This window comes from Eretmochelys imbricata, chromosome 1, assembly GCF_965152235.1.
Source record: "Eretmochelys imbricata isolate rEreImb1 chromosome 1, rEreImb1.hap1, whole genome shotgun sequence".
Taxonomy (NCBI): domain Eukaryota; kingdom Metazoa; phylum Chordata; order Testudines; family Cheloniidae; genus Eretmochelys; species Eretmochelys imbricata.
The window spans coordinates 219,161,482-219,176,823 of record NC_135572.1 but is presented as its reverse complement, the minus strand read 5'-3'; the positions used below and the strand labels follow the sequence as shown (position 1 = coordinate 219,176,823).

The 15,342-nt window shown below is 49.0% G+C and overlaps 1 protein-coding gene across 1 annotated transcript in view; it reads right to left on the bottom strand.

Annotated features, from left to right (window-relative positions):
- Positions 1–2,972: 2,972 nt before the first annotated feature.
- LOC144268868 (antigen WC1.1-like) overlaps positions 2,973–15,342 on the bottom strand; it is a 40,672-nt gene continuing 28,302 nt past the window's right edge. The window contains exons 7-15 of the mRNA XM_077824152.1: positions 14,331–14,645; positions 13,643–13,705; positions 13,253–13,567; positions 12,659–12,844; positions 10,308–10,403; positions 8,755–8,838; positions 4,997–5,086; positions 3,889–4,032; positions 2,973–3,121 (exon numbers count right to left, since the gene is read on the bottom strand). Coding sequence (XP_077680278.1) covers positions 2,973–3,121; positions 3,889–4,032; positions 4,997–5,086; positions 8,755–8,838; positions 10,308–10,403; positions 12,659–12,844; positions 13,253–13,567; positions 13,643–13,705; positions 14,331–14,645 — 1,442 coding nt within the window. The remainder of the gene's footprint in view (positions 3,122–3,888; positions 4,033–4,996; positions 5,087–8,754; positions 8,839–10,307; positions 10,404–12,658; positions 12,845–13,252; positions 13,568–13,642; positions 13,706–14,330; positions 14,646–15,342) is intronic.

Below are 15,342 nucleotides of genomic sequence, written 5' to 3'. Positions count from 1 at the left end.
TTACAATTTTGTTTTATACATAATTTCTTTGCAATACTTCTGCTTGCTACTGCTTGAATCTCTGTCTTTGTTAAATAAACTTATACTTGATTTAACTAGAAGCATATCTAAGTGCTGTATGATAAGTGGAGCAGTGATCGGAGGTGTAACTGCTAAGCTGGGTTCCACAGCTTCTTTTAAAGCAATGACTCCATGAATATTGTGAGTGTCTTGGGGATGAGGAGCTGGACCGGAGGAGGATTTACAGTAAAACACAGGGTGCCCTGGCATGGGGCCCCCCAGTGACAGGGGGCCCCAGGGCCAGGCAGCTGTGGGGGCAGAAGCTTGGTCCTGCCGACTCCTGGGGCTCCTGCTGCAGACTCTGCAGGCACCGGCAGCCAGGCTCCCCCCTCCCCCGCCACTTTCCCACCTCCTCCCCTCAGCGTGCTGCGTTCCCGCCCCTCGCTCTCCCTCCCAGCGCTTCCCCCACCGCCAAGCAGCTGTTTGCCAGCACTCAGGTCGCTCCGGGAGGGAGTGGGAGGAGAGGGGCCACAGCACCCTCCTGGGAGGAGGTGGAGAAGACGTGGGGGTGGGGCCTTGGGACAGGGGCTGGAATCAGGGCAGGGTGGAGCAAAGGCAGGGCCCCTGTACTCCCCCTTCACATACCCCCCCAGTCCCGTGCCATGAGCTGCTCACGGCAGGGAGCTGGAGTGGGATGGGGCAGGGAGCTGGGAGCACCCCCACGACCTCACCGCCACAACCACAGCCTCTTGCCTGCCTCCTGCACCCCCCTCACACACTCCCAGTCCCCTTCCCTCCCTGACTCCTGTAACCCCCCCCACATACCCAGCCCCCCCACACCTCATGCCCTGACTCCTGCACCCCCCCATCCCCAACCTGAGCACCAAACGGGAGCTCTTGCACCCCCCCGACATACCCACCTGCACCCCTCGCACCGAATGGGAGCTGCCCCAGGTAAGCGCTCCATACCGCAACCTCCTACCCCAACTCTGAACCCCTTCCTGCATCCTCACTCCCTCCCAGACCCTGCACCCCCAGCCCTAACTCCTGCACCCCCTCACACACTCCCAGCCATGACTCCTGCACCCCGTCACACACCCCCAGCCCCCTGCCCTCCTTGACTCCTGCACCTTCCCCACCTGCACCCCTTGCACCAAACAAGAGCTGCCCCAGGTAAGAGCTCCGCACCCCAACCCCCTACCCCAGCCCTGAGCCTCCTCCCACACCCTAACTCCTGGCCAGACCCTGCACCCCAACCCCTGGCCTGCTCCTGCACCCTAACTTCCTCCCAGACCCTGCACCTCCAGCCCTGAGCCCCCTCCCACACCCTAAGTCCCGGTCAGACCCCGCACCCCAATGTTTTTTTACATTATTTTTTTTTATAAAGCGCTCTTATCCAAAGCGCTTTACAATAGTTAGCTAATGGTACAAACAATATTTAGAAAAATCATTAAGTGGTCCGTTGAGACCCTGTGCAATTTTCAAGTGGCCTGTGGAAAAATAAGTTAGACTACAAAAACAATCAAGGTACCTCACTTTATTTTCATTTACTTTCTATTACTTATAGGAGGAGGATGAAGAAAAATGGGGACGGGAGGGAGCTAAGAGAGAATGTCCTTTTTCTTGGCCGGGTCCCAAGGAGGGGCCCCCAAAATGAAGCTGAGCACAGGGCCGGGGGGCCCCACTAACTCTAAATCTGCCAATGAGCTGGACACTGCAGGGAGAGGCTTGGAGGGCTCGAGGCTTAGTGTACACCTACCTCTAAGCTGTGTGGTAACAGCAGGGCCTGTGAGAAACAGAGGGGAGGACTTGTGTTGCCCAGGGCCAGTGGAGGTGAGATCTGAGCCATGGCAGGCACAGACAAGTCTTCCTCCTGCTTGACTAGAGACTGGACTGGAGAGGCACCCCAGACACTCGGCCTGAACAGCCCTGACTCTCGACTGGACCTTTTCTATTTCCATTGTAGCCGTGTACAGATGAAGTGACCAAGCTGAATGCAGGATTTGTGGCGAAGGAAAGACAGACACCTCTGTGAAATAGCGATGTCCTCTGCAAGCATTGTGGTATTTACTTCACTGAGGATTAATTTGAACACTTTGGCTTCTGCACTGGTCAGTACTCAGCTCAGCATTGATTGTAAACTGTATTTGTGGATTGTCATGGAAATGAACATGCCACTGTGCGAAGATGATTAGTTTTAATGGGGTTTCCAGTGAGAACTCAGTGACTTGTTACTTGTTGTAGCCTTATTGGTTCAGTGGAAATCCAGACTCTGATTAACCTTCCCCTTGTCACTATTGTGTATAAAATTGATTTATCATCAGAGCAGAAATATTAATCCTCTGTATTTATCGCTAATGGGGAATTCTTTTCACCATTTGTTTAATTTCAGGTGTGAATTATCCAAGGAGCATTTCCCATTGATCTCCTTGGATTCAATGAAAGTTTCAAATCTGAATTCAGTTTAGGAACAACCTTGTTGCTTATCTCAGAATGTTCTCTTGCTGGTTTCTCACTTTTACCACATGCCTGATAGAACATTCAGTGTAAACTCACCTCCCATCAAACAGCCGGCCATACCCAGAGGTGGCCCATCCTTGTCTCTTGGTTTGTTCAATCTCAGCCTCTCCCCGTCATGAACACTGGAAACTGCACAATTCATCTGGCAAGAAAAACTTCCACTATGGGGAAGACTTTCAGAAAGGATTTAATAAGAAAAAGGCACAAAATGAAGCTGAAGAAATTACAGGGATAAAAAAGCAGGAAAAGTCCATCCTGGCCAACCAGTGGGAAGTTATACAGAGGAAATTTGTGAATCTTTTCCCACTCACCGTTGAATTTCCTGCAACTTCTCACAAATTCTAAAAAAAACACCTGCTTTGTCTATCTACCAGGCAGGGTCTGTCTCTGGGCATCAGGCCAAAGGAAACATTTCTCAGAGAAAAAGGCAAAGCTTTTCCATCATCACAAGGTTATTTTGTCCAATCACATTGTTCTGATACTGATCTCCCAGAGTCACCATGTCCCACATCATCGTAAGTTGTGTCTCCAGGGGGCAGGAACGGGGTTTCCTTCTCCATCCCAGAAACACCTTCATTCCTTAGTGAGTGCAGATTCCAACCTGAAAATACCAAGGGAGACACATCCAGTCAGTGGATCCATTTTATAGTGAGGTCTGGCTGCATAGCAAGGGTGGAGCGCACTCTGCAATATGGGTTAGAAAATGTTCCCTTGTTTCCTGACCATTTAAAGGTGCCAAGTGACAACTGTATTTACCTGTCACTTCATGTACAAAACCCAATCACTTACGAGCAAGGAGCTCTTAGTTAAGGACATTGTATAATTCACTCTGCCCTAACAACAAACATGAACACATAATTCTTATCAAGTACGAAGCAATGCACATTTCATCACCACTGCACCTCCTCTGGGGTGGCTGGTGGTGTCTCTGCTGAGGACACAATGGGGAGGGGAGGGGAGATATTGGCCAAGGATAATGGGCAAATGCCCAACTTTTACAGGAAGCCTCACAAGCTCTTTAACATTTGCGCAGCATTAACAGGACTTTGGTTTATAAGATTCTGCCCAAAAGATACAAGCGCAGTAAATTGGTAGCAATCCAGTCATCCAGGGTGTGGCAGCCACACAAGGATTTGAACCTAGAGATTGAGGGATCTTGCTGGTTTGACCATGAAATATCATACAGCAAGGACCCCACTTTCCCTGTCACCATTGCAGGCACTGAAGCCTCTGCTTTGAGGGAATGAAAAGAAGAGAGAAGGAGAGTTTTTCTAACAGGCACTGGGTTGGCCGGGTTTGTTCCCTTGCTGCGTACCTCACATTTCCAGCCCTCCCACTCTGCAGAGATAGTGTGAAGTGCAAACTCACCTCCTTGTGAATCCCCGTTCCTCTCACTCGCCTCAGTGCTTTCCTCATCATTCTGCCTCAAGCCAGTGTCACCTTCAGGGTCAGACACTTCTCTGGCATCATCATAACCATCCCCTGGGACATCTCCAGGCAGCGCAGGGGCATCTGACGTGAAGATGTGAAGTAATTAAGAGAATAGTCACAGTGAAGATAGAAATAAACTACAAGTGACAGATGCACCAGCCTCACTGGTCCCTGGGGATCTCTCAGCACTTCCACCCTCAGGATGGGAAGAGGAGCCTTCCTCTGGAACCCTTAGACTGGGGGATTTCATGTATCACATTTATCGGATACATTTCAATTGCTGGTTGAGTGGATCCTAGAGCTTCCACATGACGAGGCAGAGGGGGAGTGAAAGAAAGAGGTGACTAGGATCTAGTCCAGAGGCATTGCTCCACAAGGCATGCTATTATAATAATTACAAATGTAAATGACTTGGAATTGCCCAGAATTTTTCCCAGCTTCCTAAACTTGACATTATCTTTAAAATGTCTTTTCAATGCGTTCTCCTGATAAAGTTTACCCCATAAACTGCCAACGTACTGACACCACTGGGAGCTGAGCCAGCTAATAAGGGTGGGACATGGGCCCTTGGGTTTAAAATCTCCATGTCCCACCCACCCCCTGTCCCAGCGTGTCTGACACAGATGTATATAAGCTGCAATAGCTGCATGCCAGGAAAGGCTTGCAGGGAACATTGCTGTACTGTAGAGATCTCTGATTTGGGTTGTCTTTATAAATAGCGAGGAACCCTCGTGCTCCTGGCAGTGAGGGTCACAAGGCGGTGACCTGAGCCAAGTACAGCATGGACAGCTGCTGAGCGAACTGCTCCTTCCATCCCTGCAATGGGTCTCTGTCATGACCTAGGATATCACATGCTTCCCTACCCCTGGGCCTCCACACAGCTCTTGTCATGCACCTGGTCAGCGCCCCCAGCGTTATGCCAGTAGACAATACTGGTGGGTGAACTTCCTGGTTTTCTTAACAAACCACTGTTGTCCCTACTGGGAAATACAGTTAGTTTTTCGTCATGGTAACGTTGCTTCCAAGAGGTGGATTCACTGCTCACCTCGGCCATCTGGAGTCCGGGGGACGTCGTTCAAGACAGGCTCCTCCGCGTTATCGTAATCCAACTGAGACCCCCCTGGGGAAACTCCCTCTGGAACAGCAAACACCACACTCAGCCCATGGCACCAGCAGCGTCTCTTCAGTGCAAGTGGCCCTTCTAACTAGAGCTGTTTGTCATGGCACATGAGAGGGGAAGTTGCAGGGGGCCCATGCTGAGAAGGGCACAATCAGAGAACTACAGTAAAACAGGAGTCCCAGAAATAACAAGGGGCCAATCCTGTCCCTGCAGAATCCAACAGCAGCTCTTTTATATATTTCAGTGGGAGCAGGATCTGGGTTGTGCTGAGATAACAGGTTGGAACACGGGCACTGCCAGGCCAGAGCCGGCCTGTGTGAATCCAGCTGATCTCTGCAGACAGGTTTGAATTTTCCTGTTTCACTGGGGAGGGGGAACCTCCCCTCTGTGGGAATTACAGCTCCCACTGGGAGATCACTGGCCTGATCCTTTGTGAGCTCCTGCTCTCCGCTAGCCTTTCAGGCAGCCCAGGGCTCAGCTTGGCAGCGCTCCAGCTTCTCAGCAGAACTGGCTCATCTGCTCAGTGTCTCCCCCACCCAGCTGCAGGTTAAACTCCCACAGGGCCCAAATCATGGACTCTTTTGAGAGCAGCTGGGGTAGAAATGCTGCCCTGTTTATAATTAGAGATGGGGCCAGGCCGGGAAGTTCAGGTCCAGGATTTTGCTTCAGCCTGTTATAGCGACAGATGCCAGCCCCAAAACTGAGATCCGAAGCTGGGGTCAGAATCTGCAAATCCTCCCTCCCACAAAGTTCTGGTGGGTTTGGATCAGTGAGTTGGGCTGAGCCCATCTGTAATTATAACATAGGACAATCTTATGTGAGCAAAAAGGGTGATGTCGTGGTGGGAATCTGCTATAGACCACCGGACCAGGGGGATGAGGTGGACGAGGCTTTCTTCCGGCAACTCACGGACATTACTAGATCACAGGCAATGGTTCTCATGGGAGACTTCAATCACCCTGATCTCTGCTGGGAGAGCAATATAGCAGTGCATAGACAATCCAGGAAGTTTTTGGAAAGGGTAGGGGACAATTTCCTGGTGCAAGTGCTGGAGGAACCAACTAGGGGCAGAGCTCTTCTTGACCTGCTGCTCACAAACTGGGAAGAATTAGTAGGGGAAGCAAAAGTGGATGGGAACCTGGGAGGCAGTGACCATGAGATGGTCAAGTTCAGGATCCTGACACAGGGAAGAAAGGAGAGCAGCAGAATACGGACCCTGGACTTCAGAAAAGCAGACTTTGACTCCCTCCGGGAACTGATGGGCAGGATCCCCTGGGAGAATAACATGAGGGGGAAAGGAGTCCAGGAGAGCTGGCTGTATTTTAAAGAATCCTTACTGAGGTTACAGGGACAAACCATCCCGATGTGTAGAAAGAATAGTAAATATGGCAGGCGACCAGCTTGGCTTAACAGTGAAATCCTTGCTGATCTTAAACACAAAAAAGAAGCTTACAAGAAGTGGAAGATTGGACAAATGACCAGGGAAGAGTATAAAATCATTGCTCGGGGATGCAGGAGTGAAATCAGGAAGGCCAAATCACACCTGGAGTTGCAGCTAGCAAGAGATGTAAAGAGTAACAAGAAGAATTTCTTCAGGTATGTTAGCAACAAGAAGAAAGTCAAGGAAAGTGTGAGCCCCTTACTGAATGAGGGAGGCAACCTAGTGGCAGAGGATGTGGAAAAAGCTAATGTACTCAATGCTTTTTTTGCCTCTGTCTTCACGAACAAGGTCAGCTCCCAGACTACTGCACTGGGCAGCATAGCATGGGGAGGAGGTGACCAGCCCTCTGTGGAGAAAGAAGTGGTTCGGAACTATTTAGAAAAGCTGGATGAGCACAAGTATCCACTGCATCCGAGAGTGCTAAAGGAGTTGGCAGATGTGATTGCAGAGCCATTGGCCATTATCTTTGAAAACTCATGGCGATCAGAGAAGTCCCGGACGACTGGAAAAAGGCTAATATAGTGCCCATCTTTAAAAAAGGGAAGAAGGAGTATCCTGGGAACTAACTACAGGCCAGTCAGCCTCACCTCAGTCCCTGGAAAAATCATGGAGCAGGTCCTCAAGGAATGAATTCTGAAGCACTTAGAGGAGAGGAAAGTGATCAGGAACAGTCAGCATGGATTCACCAAGGGCAAGTCAGGCCTGACTAATCTAATTGCCTTGTATGATGAGATAACTGGCTCTGTGGATGAGGGGAAAGCAGTGGACGTGTTGTTCCTTGACTTTAGCAAAGCTTTTGACACGGTCTCCCACAGTATTCTTGCCAGCAAGTTAAAGAAGTATGGGCTGGATGAATGGACTATAAGGTGGATAGAAAGTTGGCTAGATTGTTGGGCTCAACGGGTAGTGATCAATGGCTCCATGTCTAGTTGGCAGCCGGTATCAAGTGGAGTGCCCCAAGGGTCGGTCCTGGGGCCGGTTTTGTACAATATCTTCATAAATGATCTGGAGGATGGTGTGGATTGCACCCTCAGCAAGTTTGCAGATGACACTAAACTGGAAGGAGAGGTAGATACGCTGGAGGGTAGGGATAGGATACAGAGGGCCCTAGACAAATTAGAGGATTGGGCCAAAAGAAATCTGATGAGGTTCAACAAGGACAAGTGCAGAGTCCTGCACTTAGGACGGAAGAATCCCATGCATCGCTACAGACGAGGGACCGAATGGCTCAGCAGCAGTTCTGCAGAAAAGGACCTAGGGGTTACAGTGGACGAGAAGCTGGATATGAGTTAACAGTGTGCCCTTGTTGCCAAGAAGGCCAATGGTATTTTGGGATGTATACGTAGGGGCATTGCCAGCAGATCAAGAGACGTGATTGTTCCCCTCTATTCGACATTGGTGAGGCCTCATCTGGAGTACTGTGTCCAGTTTTGGGCCCCACACTACAAGAAGGATGTAGAAAAATTGGAAAGAGTCCAGAGGAGGGCAACAAAAATGATTAGGGGACTGGAACACATAACTTATGAGGAGAGGGTGAGGGAACTGGGCTTGTTTAGTCTGCGGAAGAGAAGAATGAGGGGGGATTTGATAGCTGCTTTCAACTACCTGAAAGGGGGTTCCAAAGAGGATTGATCTAGATTGTTCTCAGTGGTAGCTGATGACAGAACAAGGAGTAATGGTCTCAAGTTGCAGTGGGGGAGGTTTAGGTTGGATATTAGGAAAAACTTTTTCACTAGGAGGGTGGTGAAACACTGGAATGCGTTACCTAGGGAGGTGGTGGAATCTCCTTCCTTCAAAGTTTTTAAGGTCAGGCTTGACAAAGCCCTGGCTGGGATGATTTAGTTGAGGATTGGTCCTGCTTTGAGCAGGAGGTTGGACTAGATGACCTCCTGAGGTCCCTTCCAACCCTGATTTTCTGTGATTCTATGATTGATTCCTCTCTCTCCTGGGGACAAGAGACTAGCCCTGCTGGGCACTGACGCCTCCACCCAAAGACACTGACCCGTCTCCTCCAGCTCCTCACCTGGGGAGGTCACTGGGAGCCACTCAGTGTGCTCAGGAGATGGTCACATGTTCCCATCCTGAGATTCTGACAGAAATCCTGTTCAATGGGATGAGACCCGACTGTGTAAAATGGGAACCGTGTGAGGGGAAATGGCTGCAATTGCAGAAAGTGTGATAGAAATTCATTTCTCTGCCCAGATTTGGGTCTCTTGGCCTGAGTCTGCCCCTCCCCCATTACCTTGTTCTGATCCAGGATCATTTTCCCCCTCGCTGTCCCCGGTGTAATACTGCAACTTCGTCACTGAATCATCTGAATAGGAGACTGGAGAGACGAGAACCAGAAATTCATCACAGTGAGAACAGCACAACTGTGGGACTGGGAACACATCCGGGGCCTGGAGCAGGATTTCCAGTCTCAGTCTATATCTTCCTCTACAGGACATGGTGACTCACAGCAACTCTGAGCAGTGAGAGCCTGACACAGACTCCCCAAGAGAAATCTCCATGTTATTGTGGTAAATGTGACTGAGGGGATGACACAATCTGACCTGAAGGATGCTGTGGTGAGTGAAAGGCCCGTCTCTGGCTGCTGGTCCAGGGAAGTTCCACAATTCTCCTGGCCTCCTCAGCCACAGAGGGGACTCCTCCTTCTTAAGGGTAAATACCCACCTCCCCCATGAATCAGTCAATCAGCTCTCCATGGTGTTTCCAGATTAAATCAAGAAAGGCCCAAAGCAGAGTCTGTGATTCATAAATTTGTTCGTCTCTAAGGTGCCACAAGTACCCCTTTTCTTTTTGTGATTCCCTGTAACCATCTTGGCAATGATGCTGGGAGATGCCCTGAGCATGTTCTCAGAGCTCCACCACAGCACAGCCCTTGGATTTTCCCATCAGACATTGAGACAAAATGGCACTAAGGAAAAAAGGGCCAGGACTCAAAGTCATGAGGCTCTCCTGGGCTGATCTCTCTGCTCCGGGGGCAGGAGGGAGCTGACACAACAGACCAATGGCTGCGGTGGGAGGGGGGCAAAGAACATCCCCTGCTCCAGTGCTCCAAAGAAGTTTTCAGATGATAGTTTAGCCTCCCCCAGACAGTCGCTTTCCTGACCCCTCACTGGTTACACGCCAAGGCTGCAGGACGGGCAGATGGGAAATTAATTGTCCCTAGAACTGGGACACTCAGTGTATTGTGGGAAGGAAATCCATCTCTCTCAGTCTACATGAGTAACTTCTGGTCTCACCACAGACCCAGCTCCCACAGCTAGAGCTTGGCAAAAAAACCAGGTGATTTGGTTTTCTGACCATTGCGGGGGAAAAGCAAAACATAAGATTGTTTTGAGCTGAGCCAAAAATGACTTTTTTTTTGGCAATTTTTGGGAAATGCAAAAGTAAAAAAAAGTTCAAGGTTGAATGAAACCATTTGGTGTTCTTTTGGACATTTGTTAATTCTTGTTTATTTGTTTTTTTTCCCGATAATATTAAAGGAAATTTCTAATGGAAAAGTAATATCCAATTGAAAAAAACCAAAATGTTTTCTTTAGAAAGTGTCGAAATGAAATGAATCGTTCTGTGTGTATTTGGAACAATTGGGTGAAATTGACAGGAATTTGTGAAATGTTTCGGTGCCTCTGAATCTGCATTTTTCACCAAAACATTTCATAACGGAGACTTGTGCCCAGCTCCAATGACAAGCTCACAGGGCTCAAGCTGCAGTGATTTAACTCTGGGTCAGGGCCTCAGATGGACGGGGCATTAGAAAGCTGCTCTCTGTTAAGAGTGAGACCCACAGACCTGAGCGACTGAACATCTCCTGCTTTTTTCTCATCAGGTTATAATCAATCTCCTCGTACACGGCCTCAGAGAAGGGATCCAAGGGTCTTCTGGAGCCTGAAAACAAAGGGCAGGGTTTGCACAGGGTCATTGAAACCAGAGATGGGAAATAGTATGGGATCATCCAGCCCCTTCCCGTGGGCCCGGTGTGAGCCTGAACCCTACCGCACATTCCCACTGCTGGAATTTAAATGAGCCAGGTGACAGGGTTTCTTTCCACAACAGCCCTTTGATGATGCTTCCAAGGGCTAGCTTCCTCACATTCATCTTAAATGTTTTTTAATCTCATCTCATTATTTCTGGCTATTTCCCTTTGGAGCAGCTTAAATAATTCTTCCCCCATGCAGGTGTTTCTCTGCAAAATGGTGAGAACCTCTTTTTTTCATCGAGTTTAAGGCCAGAAGGGACCATTAGAACATCTAGTCTGACCTCCTGTATAATACAGGCCACTGCATTTCACCCAGATACCCCTAGGTTTGAGCCCAAAGATGCACTTAGAGTAAAGCATTTCAGTCCTCAGGAGAATAAACTCTTGTGTGCCACAGGCAGAAAGCAGGAGCGAGTAAGGTACCACCAATGCCCAAGGGTCCCGCAGTGGCAGGGAACTGATTACTTGAGAGATGCCTTGATAATCCTGGCAGGTGATCCACGCTCCATACTTCAGAGGAAGAGGAAAATCCCCCAAGGTCCATTTTTGCCAATCTGACCTGAGGGGAAATTTCTTCCTGACCCCAAATCTGACAATTGGTTTGACCCTGAACATGTGGAAAAGACACACCACCCACCTATCTTCGAAAGAGGTTTCTCTGTATCACCTCAGAGGACTGGTCCAGCCCATCCAGTGACACATATCCCTCTGTAGCTAATGTCTGATGCTTCAGAGGAGGGCAAGAAACAAAACGAAGCAAAACAAAACACAAAGATGGGTCTTCCCAGAATTCCTTCCTGACCCCTGCAGGAGACTGGCTGAAGCCCTGAAGCATGAGATCTGATTATAGTCATTGTCTTACTGCAAAGTTGTGACTGTTACATGTATGTTGATGGCAGTCCCATCCTCTATCTTCTTGCCAAGGAGCTGGTAGCTAATGTTTGTATAAAGTGTGTTATAGATGTAAAATCCCCTACAAGTGCCAGCTTTGAGTACAAGACAGTAAAATTTCCCACACTTTTCCTTCCTAAGATTGCCTTTTCTACTGGATCACTCTCTTCACAACTATTTACCACAGCTCTATTTTTATACACCTTTTTTCCTCGACAATATTTCCAATTTGTCTAGGTCCCTTTTCCATGATGTCTCTCCTCATGATATTCAGATCCCCTCCCTGTGGCAGATACTGCAGCTCCAGGCAGTATCTTTGGGAATCACTGTATTAAAGCTATGAATGGTTTATGTTCTACTGCATGTCGGAGGGTTACCACAGCTCCTCCAGGAAGAAAAAACACTGTGTGTGTGTGTGAGTGGGTGGGTGGATGATTAAGGTGAATCACTCAGATTGTAAACAACTCCAGAAAGGTAAAAACCTTCAGGGTGGTTTATACAGACTGGTTCAAACTGGGTTACCAGAGACCAAAAGACAAAGGAGGACTTCTGATATGAAAGGCTGAGTTTAAAAAGACTCAGGGCCTTCATTTTGATTCTGCAATGGGCAGGACCTTCTGTCCATGGGGATCCAAACACTGAATCGTTAGAGGGATGTTGGTCTACCAGGCTGCCCATGGGGAAGATGGGTGAATTCTGGTATGTTCAGCAAGTGTGGAGGAATTTTTATTGTTTTTAATGTTTTCTCTGTCACACTTTTAACCTAGGAATAAGGTGTAATCTGCTGAGAGAGAGCTGGGTGGTAACTTGTAACTGCTGGCAATGCCCTGCTCATAGCCCTTGGGGAGAAAGCACAGCATGGGGGCTGGCCTGTAGGCAGACTGGTTTGCTGGGGGTATCAGAGTGGAAGGCAGGGGGCTGAGCAGTCTTAAAACCCCCTGGCCGCAAGGAGATGGGACAGGGGGTTCCCACCCAGAGACAGGTGATGGGAGGAGGCCTCAGTAGGCATTCCTGGAGTGGATCACTGGAGGGTGGGCGGGGGGATACAGATGCCGTTTCTCTGAAACTGTAAAGGTCCCTAGCCAGTATCATCTCCAGATTTCATGGTTGGGCTGTTCCACTGCCAGACAGTTAATGAAATAGTAAAAGAGAGAGGCGTTAACAGACACCCTTGGCCACCCCACCCAGCCTGGTATCTCCCCTCACCCTGACCCCCTGCAGCCCCCCTGCTATTGCAGAAACATTTCACACAGTGACACCAATCAGGACCCACCTCTGCGCTGTGCCCTGGCACTTCGCACCTGCGCCCCCAGGATGATTAAGACCAGGCAGAGCAGGGCCCCCAGGATAATGCTGATGACCACGGGCACCGTGACTCTCCCACTGTCGGTCGCAGGGCGGCGCGGGGGAGCTGGATGGAAATGAACATGCGACAGGGAGAGATTAGCCTGTGAGAGTCCTGGGAGCCCACGAACCTGTAGCAAGGGGGAGGTGACTTGTTTGTTCCCGGGGGGATCCTCACCTCTGAGAGTCCCTGGTTGTCTCCAGCTGTCACCTCCACAAACTCCCTCACAGCAGCACTGGGCCTGTTTGTTAGTGATTTAGGGCCCAAGTCCCTTGTGCTCTGTGCAGCAATGAGGACTCTCATAACAAACCAGCACAGTGGGGCCTATGATGGATGCAGGGGCTATGTGGGCTGATGCCTGAGCCAGTCTGACCTCACAAAAGTTCCACCCCTCAACATCCAGGATGCTGCGGCACACAGGAGATGGAAGGGCCTGGTCTGGGACCAAAGGGGATGGGTGGGCTAAACCATCCTTCTCTCTGAATATTACAGCATGTAGCAGAAACATCTCCTGTCACTCACCTGAGCAATTCACGGCAGCATCTTCCTTATGACCACAGTTGCTTTCACCCCAGGGCTTGGCAGGACAGTCCCAGAGAGATGACTCTGTCCCTCTGCAATTCAACGTCTCCACCCAGATGGGACCAGTCCCCTTGCCGAATGCAGCCTCGCCCGGGGCAGATACAGCAGATCCACAGCCCAGTTGTTTACACACAACATTCGCATCTGCCATGTCCCAGGAGTCATCACAAACTGTTCCCCACGAGCCACGGTACCAAACCTCCACTCTCCCCAAGCATCTGTCCTCTCCTCCCACGATGCGTAACTTCTCCTGGTCTAGAAATGCAGAAACCTCACATGATACTGGGACAACTTAGGGACCAAGAGGGAGACAGTGAGAAGCAGAGATACCTGTGCAGCTTGGAGAGTTCGGGCATTCGGCAAACAGGGTCTGAGTTGGTTTTGGTTTTTTCCCTATGGAGAGAAAAAGCTGAGGTGAATGCACTGGGTTGTGTGTGTGATGTGGGAGTCGAATTTATATGTATTTTAAACCCCTAATTTCAGCACTGTGTGAACTAGATGATCAAAATGGTCCCTTCTGACCTAAATGTCTATGAAAAAAAAAAAACTGAAATGTGAACTCTGGGTCATTTAATACCTAATTAATTTGCTATTCAGCTGTTACTCAGACACACAGGCCGACATGCACCCAGGCTTGTGGGGGATTCCAGTTCTCACCCAAACTGCACAGCCTGGGTCCATCTCTGATAGTTCATCCCAAAAGGATTAATAATAACAGAGCTGCCTAATGTCGGTCTCTAGGGAGAGGCTTTTCTTGGCTCTCAGACTACCTTATCGCAGCGTCCAACACCGGTCTCTTTTAAAATTAATTGATTAACTTCCATGTTTGTTGTTAATCAGACAAATACTTGTTCCTATAAAACATCATGAAAATATGTTTGTATCTTGTGTTGAGAATTTAGATCTGCCTACACTGAGATGTGAACAACAACAACACGTTCTATCCTAACCCTTCAATTAATTGAACACATTGCGATCGTGTGTGTGCACACGCGCAGGCAGGGAGTTTCAGAATTACCAGTGCAAGAAATATGGGTCTCTTCTGCTCGGTTATCACATGAGTTTGGATCCCAGGGCTCTGACGGGCACTGCCAGAGGGAACCGTGCTGCTCACTGCATGCAACGTGGTCCAGCCACGTGGGACCAGAACCTGGTCCATATTCAAAGTCACTTGCAATCTGCCCTCCATCCCCACAGTTCAGCTGTTTGCAGACAATTGCTGGGGTGACTCCAGACATCGCATTGGAGCAAACACTGCCCCACGTCCCATTGTAGAAAACCTCCAGCCGCCCAGCACAGTCACTGTTGCTCACCAGCCTCAGATCTGTGAACTCTAGAAGGAAATGCAGAAAAAGGGAATTTAAATCATTTGATTCTGAAATGAACTGGGGTGTGAAGAGTGAAATCCTGGCGATTGCTACCGATCCTGTGCATCATTCTGCAGGAGCAACTGCTAGAGAACCACTCCAGGAGTAAGAGACTCTTTTAGACACCACAGGCCCCTGAGAAATACAGTGGGAGTCTCTGGAAGGCCACCATTTAGCAGCAGCTACATACAGATTGTAATAGATAAAGGCCGGGAAGGATTATGACATTGGCAGGCCAGATGCCAGCTCTTGCCCAGGCTGCAGGCCTTAGCTGAGAACTTTCAATCTCGTAGCTGGAGACCATGCAGGGTCACCTGTGTGTTAGTTTTGCTGAAAACAGGTATTAGTCTTGTAAGAATGTATTGAGTGTTTAGACTTTATGAAATGCTGGTTAGTTGCTACTGGCATTAATCTCACTTGTGATGTCTGTGGTCCATGCTACAAGAACATATGTAAGTTTTGCTTTATAACTGAAAATGTTTGCTCTGAACTTGTGAACTCAGGCACGGGAATGATCCCCGCCACCCATCCCCTGCATGTAGTACATGCAGAAGGTCTTATCCTATTGCTTTGAAGGCTGGAAGAGGGAAATAAAAATAATAGATGGGACAATTTTTCATCTTTTTGGCTGTTTGAACTGTGACAGGGTAAAGAATCCAAACT